At 39.2% G+C, this 27,846-nt stretch overlaps 1 protein-coding gene across 2 annotated transcripts; it reads right to left on the bottom strand.

The window, feature by feature from the left end:
* On the bottom strand, positions 1-27,328 carry PI15 (peptidase inhibitor 15). Of its 2 annotated transcripts, XM_085053066.1 has the most exons (6): positions 26,705-27,328; positions 25,817-26,154; positions 10,401-10,519; positions 10,050-10,182; positions 9,756-9,871; positions 1-5,969 (listed from the first exon to the last, which is right to left on the bottom strand). In XM_085053066.1, the coding sequence occupies exons 2-6, from the start codon at positions 26,087-26,089 to the stop codon at positions 5,834-5,836; spliced, it is 777 nt and encodes a 258-aa protein (XP_084909192.1). In that variant the 5' UTR covers positions 26,090-26,154; positions 26,705-27,328; the 3' UTR covers positions 1-5,833. The 2 variants fall into 2 exon arrangements, with proteins under 2 accessions (XP_084909192.1, XP_084909190.1); XM_085053064.1 differs by lacking the exon at positions 26,705-27,328 and having other exon boundaries at positions 25,817-26,696.
* Positions 27,329-27,846: the final 518 nt, after the last annotated feature.

Here is a 27,846-nt window from a genome sequence, read left to right as displayed (position 1 = left end):
TCAATTGTAAATATTGATAATTTTACTTATTTATTTAAATGCATAAATGTTACAAAATAGATCAAAATAATGTACAGTTTCATAGCATTAGAAGTTGAAACAGGGATACAAATTTATATCTCAGGTATAACATATATATATAGCATCCTATGACAACATGAAAGAAATGATACATTGATAAATTCACTGCAACTCGTGTTAGACAACAAGCTTTCTTCTCCAGAAAACCAGATACAACCCCACCCACACAATTATCAAAAAATCTAAACAAGAAAAGTGAAAATAGATGAGAAGGGGGGAAAGAGCATTTCATCCTATAAACACTGAACATTTTTTTTACATGGGTTCAGATTAAAACACATTGAAATATACTAATTTTCCAATCCCCAGCATCTTCAAGCCTTAAAAAAATCTTTCCTTGCTGCATATGGAAAAAAGCATCTGTAGATGGTTTCCTTCTTAAATGAACCCTGTCTTTAAGCACCGTTTCAATGACATTAGAGCACCCTACTTGAAGAAAACCTGTTTGACTCCTAAGAGCTATTGATTCCAATATTACCATTCACTCTTAAGTGAGAATTTTATTACTTTAAACATCACATCTAAGATACTTCCTGACTTACATGATGATCTACTGAAGCTGTAGTGAGTTAGCAGCATGATGAACAGCCAGTGATTTGAATTACAATTGCTGTTGTGAGCTAAACATATAACCTGAGAGATATTCCCTCTCTTTCCTGATGGCCAAAACAACCCTAAGTATAATTTAGATGCATTGTCAGTATAAGGAATTTTAAAGAATTTACAATCTGATTACCAAATGATAACATGCCAAAATCTTCTTCCACTCTGAATTTTGTCCTTTGGCAGAAGACAAGGAGATGATGAGTTGCAACCATTTCAGTCCGGATTTCTCACAGATCACACTCAGGGGAACTCTGCAGAATGTGGATAACAATCAAAACTTTCTATCTGTTCCACTGATTTTTGTGAATTTAAAAATGCATCACCTTGTAATTCTTTTCTAACAGAAAATAACTCTATCCTGAGGGAAAGTTGGTAAATTAAGGTTAAGCACCAAGAAAGTATTGAAATTACCGATAGTAATCGATTTTGTTTGTAATTTCTTGAATTAGCCAGTTAGGCTGTTGCCCATCTGTTGAATTAATCCAGATAGGTCATTGCTATTTTTTCTTGATTTTTTCAATTATTTTCTACTGACAGAAAGCAGCTTGAGAAGGTTATTGCTATTTCAGGCTTGTATTGACAGAATTTCAACATTCTTCTTGCAAATTCAAACAAGAAGATTTGTGCACATTAAGACCATCAGACCAATTATGTATGATCTGAGAACCAGAGCATGCAAATTTTCAATTCTGAAGTTTTAAAAAGCACCATAAAAATTTTGTGTGCTCGCATTCCAAGATCATCTCATTCTAGAATAGGAAAGCAAAAGTTTTGTCTTGAAAACTTAGCAATAATGGCCAGATTGACACAGTAATTTGGACCCTTAAAATTTTATTAGGGATCATCATAGATTAATATCTGAGTAATGATACTTCCCACACCCTGGTTTTTAAGAGCTATATCTAACTTAAAACTTCTAAAAATTCTTCTGACATCTGAATAACTCTGTTTTATCTCATACTCATAAAACTTTGTACGTTAGTAGCCACCAGCTAATAAAACCGTGATTGAGTTCTGTACTTACAAATGCCATAAAACTGAGAAATGGAAGAGTTGTGCACTGCACTTCTTTTCTCAAGGGAAACAGACGAAGTCATGTGTCTTTAAAATTAAGGCTGAAAACTTCAGATTTGCATTTGTTTTCAAAAAATCCTAAAACCTCATGGATTCTACAGCATTCTCCACCACAAGAGGGCATATCCATGCCTACAACCTGATCCTCGGCGAAAATATATAAACACATGTATCTACCTACCAATCCATCTACCTACAGATACAAATATGGATATAGACACAGATCTATTTCTTTCCAGGCGATCACAGTACTTTTGCTCTGGGAGGTTTCCTTTTTCAGTACCCCATGTTATCTCCCAGTGTTCACAGGGGAGGCACATGAAGTCTAATTTTTCCTGTTCATAAAGCTGTCATGGAACAATTTTTTCATTCCTGCATGTTTATACCAGGTTTAATAAATGGTATTAAACCTCCTAAGGTTTTCATTGAGACCTGATCCAACGCACCTGAAATTTAGAGGGGAAAAAAACTGATCTCAAAGAACAGATTCCAAAGATAAGTGTGCAAGATCAAGCCCAGATTTTCTGAAGTAATTTATTTTTCAGAGAGAGGACCTGGAATCACTAAAACTTGCTCAGCATCAATCTGAGGTCATGACTCTCAGAGGTCTTACTCTCCCCATAACTTGTCCACAGGCACTTGCCTGTTGTGATGAGGGGAGGGTGCTGTTTGTTTTGGTTTTGGATTGGAATACATTTTCCACTCTGGTGCACATAAAAACCTCATTAGAGCCTGAAACAACCATAACAAGGAATTTTGAAAGCAAATCTGACCTAGTGGTAAGTTATATGCTTAGCTGAAAAAAGATCTCACAAACACTGGAGTGTCTATGGTAATATTTAAAAAAAAAATAAAAAATCTGTAACTTCAGCACCAGAACACAGAGGTTAGCACCATAAGGTATCAATTCCTACCCATCATCTTAGATGTTTAAATGAGGCAAAAAGTCACAAATAGGTATTAAAAACAGCTGCACTCAATAATTAATTGTCTCAATTTTGTTATATCATTTTTTACTCTTATGCCACTCAGAGTATTTTGACCAAAAATACCTTTTGCCTTATTTTGGCTTGTGCATACTTTTACAATTTTATATTTAGAACAGAAGTCTGAGTTCATTTCTCTGTCTTTAAAGGCACACCCCTCTGCTGAAAAGAAACTAGTACTTCAAGGCCATCAGAATAGCAACTGGAGGTAGTTTGCCTCAGCATGGCCTTGGACCCATCACGAATTTTCCTCAGTGTGTATTAGAGCTGCCAAAGACATCTGAAATCTTCTGCACATTTCAGTGATTTTTTTTTGTAGCAGCACTAGGTGTCAGGTAGTCAATCAGGAAGCACTGGCACTGGCAATCAAAGTAGAGCTTTACTGGCATTGTCATTACCCCAAGAGAAAAAAGATAATAGAAATTGGGGCAATTCAAATAGGCCATACAGAAAGGCCTTCTACTTTAAAGTGGAAATTTAATGTGGCAATCAAATATCTGATGATCTGTGATCCTCTCTTAAATGAAAAATATTCAGCAAATGCTTGAGTGCTTGTGGCTGGTTTTATCAGGAGCTGCTTCAATGAAATAGCTTATTTCCAGATCATTTTTTGCTGCTGTCAATTACAGTGTGATTACAATAGGTAATCCCTAGCACCATTATGGGATGTTGTGAAAAAACCTGCATACCTGTTTCTTAAAAGCAACGTTTTCTATATTCACAGAAAACAATATATTCCACAAAATCAAGGTATTTGTAGCAACTTAAAAAGTAACAGATATGAGAACATATATACCCGTGATAATAATTTCAGCTGAGTTACAGAATTATAAATTAATTTACAATGTCTAGTCCTGTTTGGAAAGTGTACCATACAACATACAAATTGCAAGTTTCAAAGTGCATAGTCATTTTTTTTTTGACCTACTGTTTTAGGCTCCACGGCTTAACCTGAATTTTTTCTTATGCTCTGCTTTCTATCTTGTATTTTAAAAATAAAAATACTGAAAATGGCTAGATGCATTGTTTTAACTGTGCTGTCTTTACCTCTATATAAGGTTTCTTATGCAAAACAAAAATGCATTTTTCACATGCATCTTTGTCAAGAACTGTGCTGGCTGAGGGGCTAGTGACCCAGCAAGTAGGCTTATCTCACTCAGTTATTTCAGTGTGTGCATAGATAATGCAAAGAGGTTGTCTTTCACTCCCAAAACAGGACTGGATTTTACTCTGCCAAAGTATTTGACTGATTGAGCACTGTTCAAGTCCAAACTCCTTTGAAAACAAAAGGAAAATTGTTTATATTGTACCTGTTAGGATAAGAGTTAGTAGAATATCACAGAGTGTTATCCTTTTACAACATGGACACATCTAAAGGCAATATGCCTGTCTAGTTCTTGTTCTGTCAGATACAGAAGTGTCACTAACCAGAAATATCTGAAGAGCCATAGATCAGCTGCTGCCATTCTCTGAGGAATTAGATTACATATAGATAGAGAGGGGCTGCTACATTTCATACACTATAGAGCCTGTTCCAGATATCTTGCTGGAGAAAAAGAATAACTAATGTGAAGAATTCAAACTCTCATCTTTCTTTTACATCACCAACATGTTACTTCATATTCTGGTGACAGACTGTCTCAAATACCTTCAAAAGACTGAATTAGTGACCTAAAGATACATACATTTGTAGCTCTAGTGAAGTTATCCTCTGTTGTTCCACTTGCTCTACTTAGTATTGCTTTTCAAAGTTCATAAATTTCAGAGATCTAAATGTAGCAGTGCAAGCAGACTAAACACTTATATTTAAAGTGGAGTACATTCTGCCCTGTAACATAAAGCCAAAATCCAAGGCTATTTCAATGACCTAGTAGTTGTGGCAGACATTTGATTTCTTCCTTTTCATAATCTGTTTTTCAAGGAAAGTACCTGTATAATGTCTCTAGTAAGCACTCATAAGGCATTCAGGTTTTGGCAGGAAAGTTTTTGGCATATTTGGTTTTTAATAATGCACACAGATATTTTCAGGAAACGGTTCACTATGTTTTAAAGGACACTGGCAATTGCTTTAGAAATTTGGAATTTTTGTGACAAATGGACATGAACTTTTACAGCTTCCTAATGTCTTTTATTTAGAAATCTTCTTACCTATTTTTAGGTCTGATCTCTCCTGATTCTCAATGGAGATTCAGTCAGAGGGATAAAATATATACTGGTAAACTTACAGTGTAAAAAATACTATGTCATGTATTTATGTATGTTGCTTTGTAGCAATATATTTCTTCCTGTAAAAGAATAAATATACTCCTGCAAAGCACCATTATAGAACTATGACTGTATTCAGAAATACAGGAAGGCAGAGTCAAGCTGTGCTGTTATACCAATATTTTTAAAGTGATGTAGCTTTCTATCTAGGTAAGACTTCAGGCATGTGAGTTAACAGCCGCTGCATCTTGGCCAGTGTGGTTCCTCATTCTCTCTAGTATTCCTGTCTGCAAACAGATGTGTGATAGCAGCAGCTGTGTGCTGAACTCTTGAAACACCATAAAGAACTGATGCTGTGCATGAGGTAGGTAATTTCCTGCAGTTTCTCTTGCACACGTTTTCCTCTGCTCAGTGTCCCATTGACATTGCAGGTGAAAGCACAGGTGTAAACGGGAGGAACCACTGGGAGTGTGAGGACAATTTGCTGCTTTGCATGTCACACTTCATGTCTAAAGCACAGTATTAAACAATGACCCTTCTTCTCTTTCTGGAGCTATTAGTTTTAAAAGGAAGTCATATTCTATCTTTTGATGTGCATTTAATATAACCTAATCTTCAGGAAGCTACACTTGCAAAGGTTAAAATTAGATTTATCTCCTCTAACAAAATCTTAATATAAAAGGGATAATGTGAGTCCTAAATCCCAAAGTGTTAAAACCAAATTATACCGTACTTTGAAGGTTAATTATACAAAAGCATACAACAAGAAAACATCAGAGTATTATTACAATATCTCTCTATATATAATATGTGCAAAATTCAATACACAAGCTTCTTGTTACTCATCTGTGGGTTTTCTTCAAAATAATGTAAACTTTAACTTATTTAAACCAGTACAAGTAGTTTGATGTTACTCCTGGGAAACAAAGATTGTCGGTACAAGAACCTCCATAGCTTGGAGGACAAGCTGAACATGGGACTCCTACTTTATAAGGTGCTTCTCCAATCCAATTCCCCCTGAAAATAAAAAATTAAAAAGATTTTTAATAATTTCAGAGTGAAAGAAAAAAAATCATTAACCATACTTGTTTTGAGTGATTAAAGTTAATATCTCCACTCATATCCCATAAACGCTCTGTTACTAAAAACATGGCATTAGTTTATTTCTGCACTGTACTGACAAGCATTGATCTACCAATACCCAAAAAACAGCAGGAGAATGACCATGTCAATCCAGGCCAGTGATATCCATTCCACATCCTTTAGTCTCAGTGGTGAAGTCCCAGTCTTCTTGCTTTTGCTACAGCCAAGTGATTTTTGAGTCTCTGATCCTATGACAGAGTCTTTTTTGCTGAAGGTCTACATTTATGAAAAATTAGCAAAGTAAGTATTGGTGCAAGGCTTTCCTTGAGCACCTTTTTGTCTGGCAGTTATCTTAAAAGCTTGTATTTGGGAGATGGAAAAAGAAACTGAGTGAAACTTTATTCTTAGGTTGCACTACCCTAGGTTCCCATTGTGAAGCTCTGAGGCTGAATTCATGGTTACAGATAAGGGAGGATAAAAACTATTTGCACGAGTAATGTATTAAAAGGAACTGGATTGTGGCATTTCCAGAGGTGTCATTGATGTGAAGCAGAGGAGAAGGAGGGCTCCTGTCTGGTGAATAGATGTGGGCAAAAGACCCTAGGGGGAAAGGGTACAAAGTCTGGAGAGTGATCATATGAAAAGAGGTAACTCTGAAACATGTAGGAACATCTGAAAAACACATCCAGACTTTTAGGAGTTTATATAAACCACAGGCTTTTAGAGAATCATGCAACACTCATGATGTAGGCAGAAAGTTAAAATTAGATTTTTATTTAAATGTTATGTCTCACAGAGCAGAGAACTTTCCTTTAGTTTGCATGTGACGTGGAATAGCAGTGAGTAATGCAATTATTTATGAAACGTTTTGTCATCCCCCACCTCTCAGCCAGTAACACTGGATCAAAAGCCCTGGTCTGGGTTGTGCCTTGGAAGAAAGCAGGAATCTCAAATAATTTGCTCATTCCTACTTCTCTTCCAAATGGGTACAGCAGACTTAAGTGCTCAGGAAATATATTTAGTCTGATAACAGATATGGAAATTCAGAGTTTGCTGAAAACTGATTTCCGCTTCATTTTCTATGCAACACATGGCGGATTTGTGTGAGACTGTTAGATTATCTGGGACCTTTCAAACCTTTGCCATTATCCGCATTAACTTTAGGGGTTTTTCCCTCATTTCAGAAGCATAAATACTTTTCAGTATTACAGTATGACATCAGTGAAAATTACTGGAGTTCTAAATCCTAAAGCTTCATCAAATTCCAATTTTAGTAACTCAGATTGGGGCTGCAATATTAACTCCCTCTTTAGAGGAGTTTCTGATGTGCTGGTTACTCAGAAGGGCACAGACTTACTGAGTGGCAAAGAGACTTCTGCATGTGTGCCCAGGGACTCTAAGCCAAATGTCCTTAACTCAATTCAGTCTTAGAAATACAAACTTAATCCAGACAAGACCACTCAATATAATTTTTGTGACCCTGCAAGAAGTAGATGTGAAAATCATGATTCCACTTCCTATGACTAAAAGGTCTACTCAAAACCTCACACAGAGAAACTCCAGGCTTTGATCTCCTGTTTGAGAAGCAGTGGGACTCTTACACTCAGAAAATACAAAATGTCATTAATTCATTGTTAACTGATACACAAACACTAAATCAATTTCCAAAAATGCCTAATGTATAAATCCATTTTCTTCTTATACATGAAAATTAGATGAGTATTCTAGAAGGTTTTTAATTTTTAGTATTTATTTTTAAACGAAGATGTGTAAAAAAAATCTCTTACGAACTCTGATTTCATCTTGTCCATGTGGTGCAGGTAAAAGTCAGATACAGTTTTTCTGCCAAATCTTTGCTCCCTTGCATTAATTTCTTACCATCCTTTTCTAGTAAATATTAAAAGACAAAAGGACAGAGAAATCTCCTTGATTTCCAAAGGTGTTTTTTTCCCCAAGTAAATTTTCTTACTAAATCCTATCTTTTTTTAAGTTGCAAAACCTTTAAAAATTCTTTTACTCATGTAACAGCTAGAATAATGACATATTCTTGCATATTCTTTACCACAAATGGACCTGTGCCACCAAGAGTTTATGGAAAACATGCTCAATGAATTATATTTAAATTCCTATGCAGAACTATGTCTTTGCCTAATACACAGTCAGAGAACCCAGCCACTTACACTGTCCATGCGGCTTTTGCAACAGTGGTCCAAACCAGACCGCAAATTGAAGCTCTCCCCGAGCCACACTTTACTGACTCATTACTGACCCAAATGTGAGCTTGGGATGATGTCTAGGAAATGCTGGGAGAAAATTAATTTCTGTATTTCAACCTAACACAGACCTCTGCAAGCTATGGGACATAGGGCCACCTGAGGGTGTCCATGGCCTGTGTTTTAATGGACTCTAATATGGAAGGCAAGATGAGATAGATTTGCAGACAAGGACTTTGGGCTGATGGACTTTATAAGGACCCAGTACTATGGATGTCATTATGTAGCATGGTCATAAGCAAAGGTATCCTGTAGGCAACAACATGTATCATATAGAACAAATCACAGAATGGTTTGTTTTGGAAGGAACCTTAAAGATAAATTAGTTCCAAACCCACTGCCATGGGCAGAGAACCTCTCACTAGAGCAGGCCGCTCAGAGCCCCATCCTGCATGGTCTTGAATACCTCCAGGGGTGGGGAGTCCACAACCTCTCTGGGAAAACTGTTCCAGTGCCTCACAAGCCTCACAGTAAAAGATTTCTTCCTAATGTCTAATCTTAAACTACCCTCCCTAAGCTAAGGCCATTCTCCATTGTCCTATCACTACATGCCATTGTGAAAAGTCCCTCTCCAGCTTTCTTGTAAGACCCCTTTAGGTACTGGAAGGTTGATACAAGGTCTCCCTGGAACCTTCTCTTTTCCAGGCTGAACAGTCCCAACTCTCTCAGCCTGTCTTCATAACACAGGTATTCCAGCCCGGAAAACGTAGTGGCTCTCCTCTGGACCTGCTCTAACAGGGCTATGTCTTTCTTGTGCTGAGGACCTCAGACCTGGATGCAGCTCTCCAGGTGGAGAGCAAAGCAGGGGAGGAGAATCACCGGCTGGTCATATCTCTTTTGATGCAGTCCAGGATATGGCTGGCTTTCTGGGCTGCAAGAGCGCCCTGATAAGTCATACTGAGCTTTTCATCCACAAATGCTCACAAGTCCTTCTCCTCAGGGCTGTTATCAATCCATTCTCTATCCAGCCTCTACCTGGGCTTGGGATTGACCCAATTCAGGTGTATTTGGCCTTATTGAATTTGACAAGGTTTGCACAGGCCCACCTCTCAGTAAATCAAGAGCCTGATCTACAGTGGGATTGCTTACCTGAGGAAGTCTAGCTCACCATGCCTGTGTAACAAAAGTGTGAACAAATAAGGAATTCAAAGTAAAGTGAAGTCAGCACAAAGAAGGAAGAAAAGAACTATAATAGTAATGATAACAGCAATAAGAGGAAACAATTTTTTTGTTTTGTTCCACACACACCAAGTTGATTCCTTTTCTTCCTTGCATACCAAAGTCATACATTTCTGTATGTTCAGATAGAAAGCTTGAATAAAGGAGCAGCCCACTGAAAAAGCACAAATAGAGGTCATGCTGCAGAAAAAGGAGTAAGCAGTCCTATGAGAGGACCAAAACATGCACAAAGTATAAAAATAAACAAAAATAAGAGAGAGCAACTCACTTTGGGGCATAGTTGCATACCAAGTAAACAGCTCGTCGCCAAACAGATCCCCAGACGTTCATATTGTGGCATGTGTGGATTGCGCAGCCTATACGATTGGAAGTGGCCCAAACCATCTGAATAAATATTTATTATTGGTGAAGTCCAAATTGAAAAGAAATATACATATATTTTTATATATATATATATATATACACAAATACATTTATTGAGAGAGAGAGGGGTATAAATACATCATAGGAAAGTCCAGCTTTGGACAGGAGATTTTGAAGAGAGGAAAGTAATTTTTATAACCTGTGTGTAATGGGTGCACATGGGTCCATAACATCTCATCGGGCACCTAGGATTGCAGTCTTGAGGATAAGGGAAAGCATAATCCTTCACCTCGTCATACCATGGCTTTACCAGCTGGAGAATAGATCGATACCTAGGTTTGTTTAAAATACAGAAAGAAAAACATGTAATTTTAGATTTCTTCTCACATCACTAGGGACACAGTATTAAGCAATGGTATTCTTAAGCCAAGTGAACATGGACAGATAGAGAATATAGAATACTGGATGACACTTGCATCAGTCCACGATGTAGATCTCAAAGATAGTTCAACAGCTGACAAAATAATTGTTTTGTAGAGTATCCTCTTACCTTCCAGTTCTTACAGACAGGTTCTGGCCCAAAAATCTCAGAAGATAAGAAGGTCCATGGTCCCAAATGCATGTAGCAGCCCAAGCCTCTGCAGATTTGGCAAGAGTTTCATCCCAAACCTAACAAAATAAAGTATCCTTAGCAGTAGAACAGAAAAAAAGCAGATAGTGATCATAGTGCTAGAAAAAAAAAAGAAGCAAGAATCTTACCCCACAAATACATTATCATAACACATCAGATCTGGAACTAAGCAGAGAACTGTGGGGCATCATGTACAAGATCCAGCAGGATTTGCCCTATTGCTGGACAGAATTCCTGCCCACATCATTAGAGGAAGACAGGTCTGACAGACTCTGATCTCTCCCTTTTTTTTCTGGAAAAGCCCTTCACCAAATGGCACTCTTCTAACGTTTTCCCTTCTGTGTTGATGAGATCCATGTGTGGAGAGGAGTGAAACATTGGCTGGGATTCAGAATAAAAGTGAAGGAGAAGAATCCAGGGAAGAACAATTCAGCATAGGTATTACATACCCCACAAAACCCCAACCCATTTGAAATAGGACCTCAGGAGTATCTATAACCAGAGACAATGTGTGTGGCAGCTCTTCATATTTGAGGTCATAAGGTCAAGAAAAGGGATTCCACAAAGGCAAAGACTATGGATAGCTTCCAGGTGCAGTATGGATTTCACTACTTTATTCTGCACAGGAACTGACATTGCTCACTGCCTGAAATAAAAAGATAACAGCTCTGTAAGAAGAGACAATTTGACTTCTTAAGTTCTCCAGTGTTTGGAACATGACAAGTGAACTTAAACACTGTCTCCTTTATATGCTTTGCCTGCTCAATTACATGCCTGATTTGTAATTCTGCTGTTTTCTCCACAGCAAAATAGGCTTGCCTCAGGAATAATGGAGATTTTGGCAACAGAACCTCGTACTCCACTGGAGCTCCCGATAAAGAATATCTCAATGTTACATTACAAGTGCACACAAATCCTAGTATATCTTCATGTTTAAGAGATACCCAAGTAGGCTGTAGATCCTGGAATTAGATGTGTATTTTGAATACCCTGAGTGGAGTGTTTAGGTGCAGAATAGTTGTGGTGAATTGCAAGTAGAAAGGCAGGAACAGAATGTGGTAAAATTGCCTATGTAGCCCATCACAGCTTTTTAAATACAAACACAAATTCATAAATCTTAGTAGCAATTGAATAATGTGTATGCTCTCTGAGGTACAAAATAAGAGGAAAAGTCAGAAAAATACTTACAAAGGATAAAATGGCTCACATCAAAAATATTTTCTGTACTACAAGCTAATAATGATTTCTAACACTGAATTTGGTTTTACTTTCACAAACCTGCAGAGTGAAAAGACTGATCATTGACTAGGACAGTAATTCATGCCCTGACTCTAGTAGTTTGTGAAATTTTTCTTAGTGAGAAGGACAAAATTTAGTAAATTTTGTGAAATTGCTAGACCACTGAACACAGCTTTTGCAAATATGGAATGGGTGAGTTACCACCTAGATTAAAGGGGTAGAAGCACAACAGAGACCAGTAAGACCCCTTCAGACAAATCATCTTCCATTCAAGCAGAACCACCTTAGGGATGGTAAAATGGGTGGTGCTTAAAGCAGAGAAGATTTATTTTACACCCGTTCAGAAAATCTTCCAGAACAAAGTCAAGGCAAATTGCTAGTACAAGGACAAAAGACAGAAGTCTTAAAAGAAGCATGCTACAGAGGAATAGTCTTCAAGCCAGGGAACACTTAGACTTCAGCTTTGAAAAATTATGGGAGTTTCTTGGAGGAGTTAGAGATAAAAAATCCAAAACCCGGATATGCTCTAGGGCCCAAGGCAAAGAAAACCATGCATAGATATTTCTTCTTCTTTGTATCTCTGCCATTAAGTTTACTAGCTGCATGCCACCAGCATACAAAAACCCCTTTATAATCCCTGTGGTACAGCAGTGGTCCCAAAAAGAGGGCTTAAAGAGTAGGTACAAACATAAAAGTGTGCCTGGGGAGTGTGCCTGAGAGGCTGGGGCCACAGCCGGCGTTGGGAGCCTGCCCAGGCCCAGGGGAGCCGAGGAGCTCACGGATCCAGCATGTGGGTCCAAACACAGCTGCCTGGTGTGCATCCATAAGAGACTGCTCTGCCAGGACTGTGACACCCCATAAACACCCTCCTTTGCTGGGATTAATCACACTTCTGGCACGAGTGCTCCTGCCAGGAGGCTGAACATGAGGTTTGCGTGCTTGCTCCCAAGTGACCTGGCTGCACTCCCACAGCAATCTAAATGTGTACTGTATTCACACAAATAGCGCCAAGATCCTGATTTCCACCCAGCACATTTTTGCGTACGAAACTGCCTCGCAAAATAGCATGTTCAGTGTTTGAAAGAAATGTGAAGAATGGATTAGGTTTTCATTATTAACACTCTCTAAAGGAGGCATAGCCCCTGCCTCAGACAGTGAGGGCATTTCTAGCTCACTTTCACTTCTGCTCAGCTTCATTTCTGGTTATCAGGAATCACTGGCAGCATTGGATTGGTAAAGTTTTGGGGTGATGTTTCAAACTCAGTTAAAATGTTGTGGGTTAGTCATGTATAGTTTACTCTGCTTTCCATTTTCTATTCACTCTTGACCACTCTCTGGACAGATTAAGTTTTTGCAAACATAAAAACAAAGAGAAGGAAAATAACTACTGACTAAGGAATAAGGGGGTGGGGAGCATATGCAGCATTTTTAAATTTCCTCCATTCTTTCATTAGCAGGCTGGTGTAAAGCCTATATACAGAGTCCCCTACTGCTATGAAAATGTTTGTATTTCATGGGAGAAGTTGATTGCCTCACCTTCTTTATTTTACTTTATTTTCTCAGATGAAAAGGTGGTCTCAGTCCTTCTAGGACTAGCTCTAGATTATCACTAGAAAAGAAGGTATTAGGGAGACCTTGTAGAGTGTTTCAGTACTTGAAGTGAGCCTACAAGAAAGATGGAAAGAGACTTTTTGCACTGGGATCAAGTGGTAGGACATGAGGCAATGGCTTAAAACTGAAGGAGGGTACGTTTAGATTAGATATTAGGAATAAATTCTTTATTGTGAGGGTGATGAGGCACTGGAACAGGCTGCCCAGAGAAGCTGTGAATGTCCCATCCCTGGAAGTGTTCAAGGCCAGGCTTGATAGAGCTCTGAGCAACCTGGTCTAGTGGAAGATGGCCCTTTCCATGGCAGAAGGGCTCGAACTGCATGATCTTTGAGATCCCTTTCAACCAAAACCATTCTACGATTCTATAAAAAGGCAAACAAATAATATAGGCTGAAAGAGAAAACATTATCTCATAATGACCCAAAATATTCTAAATTGCAAGAGATCTGCAATTAGTTCACCCTTCCAAAAAAATATGATCTTGAGGCCACACTTGTCCTAATTTTTATCTCAGTTCAATCCCCTGTTTTGGGCATGTAAAGGAACAGAGCAAAGACATTTGAAGCCACGTGGCTTCATTGCTGTACATAGATAAATAGCATATCCAGAAATACAAATATATCCTAATTAGAGAAACTGAAGTAACTTGAAAGTGAAAGGGACAGTTTCCATATGAGGAGAAATTAAAAAGCTCAAGCTAATTAGCAAAGAATTTTTAAAAAACATAGTGATGAACAAAATTATAAACTCTGAAATGATGGGAAATCCAGTGTTCCTATTAAACACATCTGAGAAAGCTGCCTGACATGAACACCAAATTGTAAAAGGGAAAAAGGACAAAGACTTCCATACTCATTTGGTTAAGATCTGAGAAGGTGACTCATCCTCAAATGCTGATCATGCAAACTTCCAGTGCCAAACTGTGATCATCCTCTCTCCCTACGGACAGCTAATCTTCATTTGCTAGGCTGCAAGTAGTTGGGGAAGAAGTCATCTTCTATCCATAAAAAAATCCTCCCCAAACTCCAGATCACTGATTTGGTCCAGCATGGAAACCTTCCCACTCCTCAGCTGGCTCTAACTGAGCCACAACAGAGTTAAAGCATGTCACCACACTTCCACTGACAACTTGAAATGAACATCTTTTGGCCAATTTATTTTTCTTTCTTGAGCCAAAGATTATTTTCCTAGAAAGCTGCCTGACTGTGCTGTCTGTTCTGCTCCCTGCTAAACAACACTTCCAAACTACATCTCACTTGAAAATTATCAAGAGGACTGAACACAAGGAACAGGACAGTGCCGCTACATGGGGGGTTTCAACACCAGAAACCACTTCATGAGGCAGCTCTGGGGAGTCCTCTGCACTCACACAGCACATGCTTCTTGAGAGTTAGGAGTAAAATCTTAGCATTAATAAAGTCAGCAGGAATTTTGATAGTCAGCCAGAATTTCATCCTAGACTTTGTTTTGTTTGCTTCCCTCTGTAAATAAATAGTAAAATATTTAATGTCCAAAATGTGTAATAAACAATAGAGTGTAAAACAAAATCTCTTCTATGTTGAATGAAATTTCTTGAAGCCCAGCTAGTGAGCTTCCTTCACCAAGGAAAGTCTTTTAATGCTGTGGGTCACAGTTCTCTCAAACCTTCCCTTTTTATAGCTCTATCTATAGCTGTCTCAGTTGTTCTTAGATAATTTACATGTAGAAAGGACGAAGTTGTCTTTTTGCGCTTCGTTGGAACAGGAGGTCCTTGTCACAACTATACTCTTAGGTATGAAAATAATGGTGAAGCTGAATAAACATTCTGATGATGAAAAAGAAAAGAAACAACTACAATATTACAAAGATCTGCCCACAACATTTGTTGAAAAATAATTGGCTGTTCCCTTCCTACTTTAATACCTATGTCTTAATTTGAGGACTTACATACATAAACATTTTTAACTCTAACTTGAGCTCAAAAACATGGTTCTGCTCATTTTCATTGAAGGCAGAATTGTACTCCTCATATCTATCATTTAAATGGAGTTGTTTTTTCCTGACACTCTGCTCAACACATCTTAGAAGGCAAACCTAATCACTCAATTGGCAATGAACTCTCTCTCCTCTTCTCTGCAAGTACTCTGAAATGATTATTAATGGCAACAGATAGCAATTTGTGATCTAAATGCAAAGGGAACTGAATACATAGTCATACACTGTATTATTTTCTCATTCTGTGTAGATGTCTGTGTGTAAACTGGATGTTTTTAGAAACACTTAATTGTACAGCCCTCATTGTCACAAAGAAAACATGAAAAAAATGTGATAAGTAGGAGTGCTCCTTCCCTGAAAATGCCAGCAGACAGATTGAGAGACAGAAGATACAGGATTACTGTGGATTCCATAAAGATATGTTCTTAACCTGGTAGCCTAGGGATTGTGCTAATGATCATTGTAAAGCACTCAAGCAATCCAAACCTGTGCTTTCATTCTTCTTTTGCCATCATGACCTTTAATCTTTCCCAGCATATTTTTATTGCCAATAACAGGGAAGCTCTCCTCACTTGCACAAGAGAGCCTTGGCAGAGCATTGCTCTGGATATTAAATACCAGCAGCAGCCCTCAGCACCTCACTGTTTAGGTTTGGTTTGATTGTTGTGGGTTTTTTTTAAATATGACATATCAGCTAAGATAATATTATGCATATTTCTCAATGGTAAAACAAGTGCTTTAAGCAAAACATACACACCCTGGTCACTCTCTACCTTCCTAGGAATTCCTTGAGTGCCCATTGAGTCAGAGCTGCTGCCCATAATGCCAGGACAGCTGTGGTGTGACCAGACCCTCAGCTGGCTGCCATCAACTGTACAGCTGAAGTGACAAACACCGCATAGAGGTGTGAACACAAATCCAGAGCAAACAGGTGAGGTTCACTGCTTTAACCACTCCCTTCTGCAACAGCTTCTTTACACAACTGCAGTTACGTGAAGAGATGGCAAGTAAAATATTGGGATACATAATTTGAAGAGAGTTGCATGGCAACACTTCTACATTTTGGAGCAATAAAAAGTGGCAATTTGTTTGCCAGTCTTGGCATCTTATTTGTCATTTATATATGTTTACTGTGGACTCATATTAGTGATATTCAGATTGTTATTTCACACAAACCAATCCACAGTGGTTCCTAGGCACCTCAGAAAGATGGCCAGTACAACCTTCTTGAGCAGTGATCAGTCAAAAAATCCTTTCAAAAAATCCAGTCAAAAAAAGCCTTTCCACCTCGAACATATTATTTTACTTTCCCGTAACCCCCTGCTTCTGTTTGTTCGCCCAATTGAAGATCAAAAGCTCTTCACTTTCACTTCCTGCAGCAAGCAGGAAAGAAAACCTTGACTCAAGCAATTTCTTCCTCTGAGAAAAATCCTGTGAAGCCAAGGGATGAAATCCGACATGTCCAGTCCATCTGTGCAGCTGCATTCCACAGCTGCTGGTGCAAGTCCCAGAGCGGATTAGCAGATGTTACCCTGCAACACACAGGTCTTGTCCTCACGGGTCACTCAGCCTCGCCCCGCTAGCACCACTTGCACGTGCAGTGGCTGTCTCTCAAATCCCACAGCAGCATGCAGGGCATGCAGGAGTCCTTTGCTCCCCTTCCCTTTCACATAGCCAGACCAGTAGTGTTTTCAGGTTTAGAAACTTTCTGTAGGACCCCCCACCACGTCCGCTACCCCAAATCTGGCACAAGGCTTAATAAAACAACCCAACAGCCCTTCTGCCTGAATGCTTTTACAGTAGAATGACTGAAAGGGTGTCGTCATTTTGCCCTCGCTTTTTTCAATACATACTGTGTGATGAAAACATATGACCTCATTGGAACTTACAAAGAGATGTGGCAAACTTTATATATTTATTTGGGCTCTGAGATCATTTCGACTCTAGACACTCTCTCTCTCTAAGAATACGAATTTTTTTTCTTTCTCAACAGCCACCTGTTAGAAATTTTTCTACATATATTGTGATTGCAGCCTACCATACATGCAGGTACTTTCTCACATGCATAAGGTAATAATTAGAAAGTTTACACAGAAAATTGCCAGTCGACCCTCTAGAGAAAAATGTCTTGATGGGAATCACAGTTCTGTACGTCATTCTTTTGTAAATAAATAGAGGGTTAATACATCAAACTGCTTGTCCAACAACCCACTGCAACTCAAAGTAAAACTGTGCAATGTTTTACAGTAAATTTACTTTCGTATATCCAAACCTCCAAACATCTGAGTCACACTTCTGAAGGGCTCAGTGTGTCTTAATCAGGACATCACCAGACATATACCCAAGAAACCTGATTGCCAGAAATACTTTTCTTATGAAAACTCAAGTCTGCATTTTACATAGGAGTTTGTATTCCTGGGTGTCTATTTGGTGCAAATACAAAGTGCTATCATTTGAAGCTTTACCACTGTTAATAGTCAATTTTTTTCTTCTAAAGGCTGTCTACATTTCCTTTCATGTTTGGCATCAGGCTTTTAAACAACAAGAAATAAAGAAAATTGGTATGCTGTCAGATTTAACAACAATAAGCTTCCCTGAGATGCTATTATTTGTTTTGCTTTTGGAAAAGTCAAATATCACAGCTATATATCTTAAAATATTCAATGCTTTTCTAACCTACTGCAAGACATATTTTAATTGGCAAGAGCTTATCTTAGAAGTGGTAACAAAAAGGACCAAACTCTGTCTAGCTCCATGTCACCCTGACAATTGGTCAGAAGTCTGAAAAGGAGTGTGTCTGACCTCTACCATTTTAAATATGATCAGAACAAATTGTATTTTTTTAGAAACATACAATGTGAATGAAAATGTATTTGTTTTGTAGCGTTTCATTTTTCTTATATACAGAAAAAAATCTACTTTTTTACTTTTCTTTGTTACTAACCACTGAAGTTTTTTATTAAAAGAAAAAATGTTCTTAATTTCTTTTAAAGTTTTCAAAGAAAATACTTACTATTTTCTAAGGAGCTCTAGCTGAAAGATATGGCAGCATGACATAAAAGAAAACACATAGAAGCATCTTCTTTCTGCAGAATAAAGAGTAAGAACAATGGTTCTTTATTCTCAGAAGAAGAAATCTCAATTTGTGATTCTTTCTCTTGATAGAGATTGATAGATTCACTGACAGATATCACTGCAAAACCAGTTCATTCTCAGCTGCATTAAAATACACCCCAAACCCCATCCCAGGACACGTGCAGATGCAATCATACATGAAGGGGCCTGAGCTGAGGACAGTATTCTGTGTACAAAAAGCAAACAAGGGGCTATCCTGGGGTTTCCATCTTTTGCTGTCTTCAGGACACACATTTTCCCAGACCTGCAATTGACTATATTTCTTTTCAGGTTAAGAAAGAGGATAAAAATGTTGAGAGGTTTAAGGTTACTACCATCTCCATTCACGTATCAAACAAAGTACTGTGTACTTTGGATCAAGATTCTTGTGAAAAATGCCCTGTCTCTGTTTTCAGCCAAGAAGTTCAAGAGGTGCTACATTTAATAATAAAGGAATGTCTAATTCTGAAGGCTCTGGGCAGGCTGCTTTTCTATCTGAGACTTTACTAAGTTGTTTTTTGTTTGTTTAAACTCCTAGAAGGCTTTCTGCTAATACTAAATTTAAATAATATAAATATTCTTTTCTAAAACACCATCAAGATGGATGTCTTAAAATTGCTATGCATAAAACATTGGAACAGAGCCCTAGTACCAAAGCAAATTTAACACAGTCATTCCTTTCCACAAAATTTATCAACAACTGCATTTTTGGGGACGTTTTTCAGATTTTTCAAGGAGTGCTTTCCAGGAAGGGTCTTTTCCATTCAACTCTTGAACAGGTCTTCTGTCATTCACTCTAAACATAACAGATGACTTGTGTACTTCTTATCAGGAGCATCCACTAGGATTTGACCCTAGATGAACACCAGTTAATGAGACTGAACAGGCTTTCCTACCTTTGTGTCAATGAAACTGCTGGAATTATGGGCAACATCCTACATCTCAATGACAGCCAAGGAGTACAGTGCTGCATTATTGACAGGGGTGCACTAGGAAATATCTAAGTGTCTAAACTCACCTATGAGGCAAAAGAGAGCTAGGTAACTCTATTATGCCAAAATCAGCAGAAAATAAGATCCATCTGCTCCTGTTTTCTTTCAGCTCACTGCCAGTTGCCATGTTGTGCCTCCACTGCAGAAAAAGGCTGAGTATGCTGTGAAATAACTGCTTCCTTTCCAAGCTGTGGTGCAGACAGACACCATTAACTGTAACCATGTGAACCACATCAGTTCCTTCCATATTAATCTAATTTTCTGAGCGGATCGATATTCCAGTATTTCCATATTGGTGCTGGGTTGTGGTACTAGGCAGAAGGGACACACCCAACTGGCTAAACAGAAAAACAAGTGGTAGGAGGCAGAAACTGGAACCAGTGAACACATTTCACAATTACACCCCTTCTCATTTTTTCCTACCTCACTTGTGAATTCCCAGCATAGAGCAAGGTAAAAGCTATAGGAGACTGGGATAAGAGGACCACGCTGGGGAACCTCCAAGCATCTTGATCTCTCATCTGCCAGAAGACTGGGGTGACTATACTTACAATTATTTTGTGCTCTGGCATGATGAAAAGCACACTAAGAACTTTGTACCCTGACTCGTCATCTGATTACTTTATTTCAAACTTTACTATGTATATAGGATTTAAGGGAATAAGGCTACTCAATGGAAAAAGTAGGCTGCCAGTAACTTCTACAGTAAATTCTTCATTTCATTATGGCAGTTGGGTCTTTAGACATGCACAGTTTAAATGATGGGCCTAATCTGCTTTGCCATCTAAGGGTGTTGTTCACGAATTTAACAAAGGAGATGTAAATGGAGTGCAACTGTAATTTGATCCAATATGCAGAAGTATTGTAATGACATGCACATGCAAATTAAGGAAAGATAATATGCATCTTAGTGCCAAGAAAACTGTCAGCAAATATGCAAAGGGTAATTTTTGAAATGAAAAAGGATAGAAATTCTATTGGCAGTTAAAAATGCATATAAAGATTAATTATCTGAGGTTTAGAGGGAAATATTTAGGTTAGACATTTGGAAATAATTTCTATTCCTAAGGTAAAAATATTTGCCAAGAGATGTGACTGAGACGGCATCACTATATGTGTTCAGGAGTAGACAAGATGAAAACCATATGTATGTAATGCAGAAGGAAGTCCTGCAACAGGCCAGGGATAAAGTACATGAATTAAGAGACTCTATCCAACTCATAAGACATAAATCTTGAAGGAACTAGCCCTGCAATCCTTACTCACAGACATGTATGATTTCAGTGGGACCATGTAAATAGGCCAGGGCAAAAGACTCAAGAACAAAACGTCCTTAAAGATTTAGAATGGTCTGTAAGAAACCACACTGACAACAGCAAAAAAAAAAATAGGTAAACATGTTGAGAAGTTTATTTATGAGAAATGCTATTAAACTGGAGAGAAAACTTATTTTTTCCATGTCCATATAAAAGGCTTTAGGTATTAAGCAGGACTTTGGAAAACCTGAAGTGGGTTTGTTGGGTATTTTTCACTTTGCCTTACCCACCACTTACTCCATATTCACAGAACATTTTTAAGATCACTTTGACAGCAAGTGAACTTTATCCAGACTTTCAAATTTAGAAGTGAAATAATAAGCCAGTTATTTACATTTGTGAGCAATAACTGGGTTATATCTTGTTTCTCTGATCTGACTTTGGAAGTTATCTGCAAATTTTCTGGGACAGAAGTATCCAAATTCACCACCTCAGCAAAGAGAGTCATTCCTGGGCCATACAGAGTGTACAGATTCCCAGCATGACACACATGGACTCCTCCACAGGACTACAGGAGCTTCTTTTGGAACACAATTACTTTTCTTCTATAAGAATAGGTGATTTCCTTTGTTCAGACTATCATGGTCTTTTATGTGGATTTACTAGAAATCAAAATGCTGAGATTCTCTATTCTCCTCCAGTTTCTCTGCTATCACCTCATGAGAAACATGAACCAACTTCTGGGTAGCTAAAGTATCTCATTTCAAGCTAGTCTGGAAATCTTTTACTATTTTAAGTCCTACAAAGTGACCCAAAGTGACAAAGTTCAACAAGGGGCAGATTTTCCTAAATATAAAACGCAGTTACATATCACTGAACAAAAAAGAATTGAAACTATGTCTGAACATCTTCTGCGCATTAGAAGGCTCCAGTTTATCTAGAGAACTTTTTGCACTTAAAATCGTCAGACAGCTTTCCACCAAGATGTGTTTGAGTATGCAATCCTGCCCCCTCTATTATACTTCAGACATGCTACTGCCAGTCTACAAATAGCTTTGTTGATCCATACTGGGCTCAGGGCTCATCCTTGTGGAGCTAGCAGTGAAACTACTCACAGCTTGTCTTTTGCTATGACTCTTCAATAAGTTATTCAGATCACCTTAGAGTATTCTTAAATCCAACAGATTTTCCCACTTTGCATGGGAATGCCATGGAGAACAGTGTTCAGTGCTCTTCAACGTACAATTATCAGTTACTGCTTCTGCATGCACAGCTGTAAAGAACATGTCTGTATGTAAGAACCTGCTCCACCAGCTTTTGCACAAACACAGAGAGGTGGAATATGACAAAGACCATGCAGACTTTGAAGAAACTGGTCTCAAGTGGGGATGACTGTAGAGAAGGTAAAAAAAACTTCTGATTCTCATAAGGACAGATATTTCATGAATGAATGTTTTGAAAGCCTAAAGATAGGACCAATGCACACAAAAAGACACGTTTTGGGAGACTCAAATTTCAGCTGGCCACATCTTGCAAATATTTACTGGCGTACCATGCTGAGATGTTCTAGAAAGGCAACACAGGCCTCTATAGTAGAGAATTACCGTTCAGAAAAAGGGATTCCTTAGTTCACACACTTCCACTGGATCTACAGATGTACGTATTTTTCATACTAGACAGCTGCTGGCTGCTACACCTCATTTTCTGAATCATGAATTTTATGGAATCTTTCTGCTTTCCCCACAAAAAATATGCAAAGACAAGTAGATGATTTTCACCCTTTGTCAAGCCAAAAATATGGTGCCATCTTTCTTCCTGCAGGTATGCCCTCAGCTTTCAGAGCACAAGCAGAGACTGTCTTAGGATGAGGAAGAAAAAGGTCCAAATTAAAACAAAGACTCATTAATTCTGCATTATAGGCCTGGAAGTTCTTGTTTTCTTTCACTTTCTTCCACATATACACTGATTAGATTTGTGCCTGTACAAAATTCCAGTTGAAGGTATCAGCAACTCCAGAACCAGAACCAAAAGGAGGACTACTTTTAAGTCTAACACATTGGGTGCCAATGTCCCAACAAAGATTTACCACAGTGTAACTGGCATAAGACACACCAGTTTCTTTCACTGGTGACTGATATAATGCCCCTCACCATGTTTAACTCCCCACCTGTCCACCTTCATGGGGGACTGCAAACAATAACAGACTGGAGCAGCACTTAGACCCACCTCTTCCAAAGAGAATTAAAACACCACCCAGCTGTTTACCTGAACTTCCCCTGCCTAACCTGTGTGCATTCAAAGCTGTTCTTCAAGACCTATCATCCAAAGTCCTACAGCACATAAACTTTCTAGACAGTAAGGGCAGAGAGAATAATGCTCAAGGAGTGTGAAGCATCTATAACTGCACTGAGCATGTGAGAAGCAGACCGTATCAGGTAGAGGAACAGAATGTGTCAAGTAGAAAAGCCCCCAAAAAAGGTTGGGTGTGGAGAACTGGAATTGCAAGAACCAAACCATGCAGCCAAACCCTAAGTTCTTTCCAGGGAAGTAGAAACAAAAGCAAATGGAACTGTACAGAAGAGAGAATGTGATACAGTAATTAATGAGACTAACAGCTCCTAACAGAATTAGGAAAAAGCAACAAAACACAATTTAATATGACTGTGAACAGAGAAAAGATGAAAAAATATCTTTTTCTTGTGCTTCAAAACTGCCTAGTTTTTCTCTGCTTCAACACACTTAAAAAAGATTTCCACAATCTACTGCATCTGTAAGCAATTCCAGCTCTCTAACGTGATATCCGTTTTAGTCATTGTTAGGGAAAATGGGATAGGCCATTTTCTTCACTACCCCAGCACTTTTCCATAGTATTCAGGACAGGAACACACACTCTGTAAGGTTCTTTCAAGTACAGTGCACTTTGTCTACTGGTAATGACAATGTGTTCAGTGTCTTATTTATTAAAATGAGTATCGAGAAACAGAACATCTTTTTTATATAGCAGCAGCAACCTCATGTCCCCGTAAGATACAACAGATGCTGCGCCACAAACTGAAATTATTCGGAGACCAAAGAAGGGACAAAGCAAGCTCAGTTACTGATAATGGTGTTTCCAGTCTTGGTATGGCTTACAGAACCATGTCATCTTCAAGGCCTCCCTAGCAAAACCCTTCTGTAGTCACAGAGGTAAGAAGTTCAAAAGATGGCGCCATGACGACAACTCAGATGTGTGATGTTTCTCACTGTTTTGATCTGTAGTTATGTGTGACAAACACAGACTTACTCAATTTTGCAAAAGAATTGGTGACAAAGAGGTGTCTGCCACTTGGGGATTCAAGTTGCACTCTGGATCATTACCTACATAGCTTGAGGTGCTGATCTGAATTCTGCAGCAAGAAGTCACAAGGTACTTTCAGACTGGAAAACCTAATGTAAAAGAAAGCTTTCGTCCTTGCACTTGAGACTACTGATGGAGCTCATGCTGCCAGGAACACAGGTACATCCCATGGCTGGCTGTTACTGGCAAAAGCAATAGTAAGAAAGCCAAAGAAAAGAACACCATGCCAGCTGTAAAGAGCATGACTTCAATCTTGACTTTCTATGTTGCACCAAAGCTGCAGCAGAATACCCACCAATATAGATAAAATGTTGGCAGTTTACGTATATTAGTTCATTAAAATAGATTTAATCTAGGAAGCTTGCTTTCAATTTTAAAGGGTTTTTCACTGAACAGACTAAGAACACTGCACTTACAAAACCCTTGGGAACATGACAGGGTGCTGACTTCACTTAAGCAAACTCCAGGAGCACATTTCTAAAACACATAAGCCAAGGAAGGGCATGGTAGGCTGCCATTCCCTCAGACATTACAACAAAGTTTATTTATGCAGAATCAAAGGAAACATCAGTGGAGAGCACAGCAATGAAAATGATGACTGAGCTTGACTTCTGACCTCTGTGGTTTTTCTGTCTCTGACCTTTCCACTTAACCAGACTTCAAACTCAGCCTATAGTCTTCATCCTGCAATATATTGAGTGAACTCAGCATTCTGAGGTGCTGCTGGGATGTGCTGAACAGATAATATGATCAAATCCAAATTTAGGTAACACCTGTGATAGAAACATGTCCAAATTGTTAGTCATTAGCTGCTGCAAAGGAGGAGCTGTTATTACTGTTATCCCCTTGTTTTATGTCAAGCTGAAGGTGTCCTGTTTCTCAAACCTATTAACAGTCTGCTGTTATATGAGAAACTCTGTGACTTTAAGCATTTATTATGGTGCTATGAGACAACTTGTCTGTGCTTTCAAAATAGTGTGAATACCTCAATTAGAAGGTAAAAAAAAATTGGTTGGACAACCTGTGTTTAACATTAGAGGCCCACATTATGAATACATGCAAAATTGGAACACAAAGTAGCAAACACTGCTTTTGCCAGTAATGCTGAGTCTGAGATCACAGAGAATGTGTAACTTCTATCACACCTGCAGGAACAGATAAGTCCTATAAAAAGTATTTTCCAATAAGGGGAAAATGGGCCTGCCACATACTTTTTTTGAGCACACTGGAATCCTATATACTAGAGCAACATTTAAAAGGAGCATGGTATTTAATGGAAAGATAAAGGTATTAGGTGTACACAAACAATATGCAGTAAGTAAAACACATTAACAGGAGACAGTGCGTCAGATAATTTACTTTGCAAACACAGTCTTACCATATTGCTTCCATATAAAATGTGTGAAAGAAATTAGAAATGGTCATTGGATACTTTTTTGCCCACATCATGGCAATGACTTTCAGTGTACTTCACAAATCTAAAGGGACTAATGACTAACACTTTAAACACTTTGGTTCACATGTGATCACACACTATTCCTCAGGCCAACAAACAGTTAACTCACCACTTCATTTACTTCATTGGGACTACACATGGAAATGAAAATTGAACAGGGCAAGTAAGAGGTTCAGTATTTAGCTTTTACTTGCTGAAGTTAATGCAGCTTGAAAAATATGAGAACAGAACATTTTAGTAAGCAATAATAGATAAAAAACATTTATTTAGTTAACAAAACCATCACAACATGCTTAAGAAAATCAGATCACTGATTTACAGTTTGTTTTACTCTGAAATAAACACAGTTCACTTACCATGTATTCCATGTTGGAAGCAGGTGGGAAGACTTTGCCTCTGACTTGATTATGATAATCAAGAATGGCAATCATGTCATTCTGCGAAATGTAGCGCTTCCGCCTGGCTTTGGGAATTTTTGCAGAGTCCAGATGAGCTGTCAAAGCCGTCTCAATGTCAGTGAAATTATTGTCTGACAGGAATAGGTCAGTGGAGTTGGGTAACACTAATGCACTTGTTTCATAGAGAACGGAAAATAAGAGAGTACAACTGATTGCAGCAATTACTGTCATTTTGGGGCCAAAGGAGACAGGCCACAGAGGTACTCTGCTTTAAGTCAGGGCACGAGCAAGCAAATCTGTAGAAGAGAAGATATCAAAGATGTGATTCTGTACATCTGGGTAACAAGACAAAGTGAACTGGAAGGCTGTGACCAGAAAAATCATTCTGTCAGCTGAATTATGAAAACAATCCAGACAGAACACGTGTTGCTGAGCAATTTTCAATAACTGTATTAAGTGACTATGCTCTTACTACAACACACCAAATGAAGTATCATTATACCATTAATTACATGGTCAGAGCTGGCAGTATTCCTGAAATAGTGCCAGTGCTATCACACCCGATCAGTCCATAAACCACACTATAAATCTTAAATGGGGAGACTGCAAGAAACCTCACATCACGTTTTCCACTGAAAATTAAAAATACATCCTAGGCTGTGCCTATCCCATAGGCATGGACTGTTTTGACACAATGTGGCAGAGATAAACTAGTAAGCAAAAGAAAACATATAAAGCATGAAAGCAGGACATCTTAGACATAACATTCAAATCTTAAGTTCAGCAAAATGTGATGAGCACTGACAAACTGCATGCAAAGCAAACTTATGGAGCTGAAAGGCTTACCTCTGGATAATACCAAGAAAAAAAGAACACAGTCTATTGTTCTCCCAGTATATATAGCACTCTCCTATGTGATGATATAAACCTTTGTGAAGAAGTGTCTCTTATTACAACCCCCAAAGAACAAAACTCTGCTAGTTGTGAAGCTTCTGGCCAGAGGAGCTGTTGACAGCCTTTATACGCTGGAGCTGTGCGAGGCAGCCCGGCAGTGTCCCGGCGGGTCCCGCTCAGCCCAGGCGGGCAGGAGGGGCTGCGCTGAGCACACGGCAGCTATTGGGTGGCACCCCGGAGGGTGGGTGCTTTGGGGACTCCGGCACACCCCCGCCTGCCGCAGCATAAGGAGGCAGCGTGCAAGCCTCTCTTTTCGGTACTTCCTACCTTTTCTTCATCGCTCCGTGGCTGGTTTTTTTTCCTCATTTCCCGAGCATCGTGCTGGCCCGGGAAGCGCTGTTTCGCTCAGATCCACGACCCCCAGGGCACAGAGTTCGAAAACCTGAGTTTGTTGTCCCGGTGACAGGAAGCGGAGCCCGTGCAGTGCCGTGCCCCCGGCCCGACCGAAGCCCAGCGCGGTGTCCCCGGGCCCGCCGGGCGGCGGGCGAGCGGCCCCGCTCCATCCATCGCCGGGCACGGCTGCTGCCCGCGGGCTGCTCCGCCCTCCGCTCGCCCCCTTCTCCTCCTCCCTCGCCCTCTCCCGAGGCACAAGCAGAGCTCTGGGCGGTCGTGGCTGTCCCAAAGCAGTTACCTGAAAGTCTGCCAGTGAGAAGCTACGGGAGCGGCAGGACCGAAAGCTCCCGCCAGTGCCAGGGAGACATCTGTTTCCCATTAGCTAGCCTATAGCTGGAATTATTTAAGCACAGAATGGTCCAGCCACTCACACGGCAGAGCTAAGGGCATAACACTGAGGCCATGACGAAAGCGAGCAGAGGAGCAGCAGCAGCCAGCAATTGTGTACTGGGGACAGCGTATGGGAGCTACACAATGTCAGCCTGACCCCCCACCAGGGCTGGGCGACCAGGCGCAGCCTGTAAAATGAGACCCTTAAAAGTGTAATTCCAGTATTCTGTGACATCATAAAGGAGCTAGGGGAGAGAAACACAACAGGTTTTATAATACACCAAAACTTAGAGAGTGCTCAAAGTTTCAGT

This window comes from Lichenostomus cassidix, chromosome 2 (genome assembly GCF_008360975.1).
Source record: "Lichenostomus cassidix isolate B80296 chromosome 2, HeHo_3.0, whole genome shotgun sequence".
Lineage (NCBI taxonomy): Eukaryota > Metazoa > Chordata > Aves > Passeriformes > Meliphagidae > Lichenostomus > Lichenostomus cassidix.
Note: the sequence above shows the minus strand (reverse complement) of the source record. Positions and strands in the feature narration are given on the sequence as shown.

What these genes read in the sequence shown, in the direction of transcription:
- PI15 (XM_085053066.1), bottom strand. Translation starts at nt 26,089, where the DNA reads ATGACAGTAATTGCTGCAATCAGTTGTACTCTCTTATTTTCCGTTCTC. An exon ending in CTGTCTGTAAGAACTGGAAG is followed by an intron (nt 10,183 to 10,400) that starts GTAAGAGGATAC and finishes AAACAAACCTAG; the next exon opens with GTATCGATCTATTCTCCAGC. An exon ending in TGTGCACCCATTACACACAG is followed by an intron (nt 9,872 to 10,049) that starts GTTATAAAAATT and finishes ATATTTATTCAG; the next exon opens with ATGGTTTGGGCCACTTCCAA.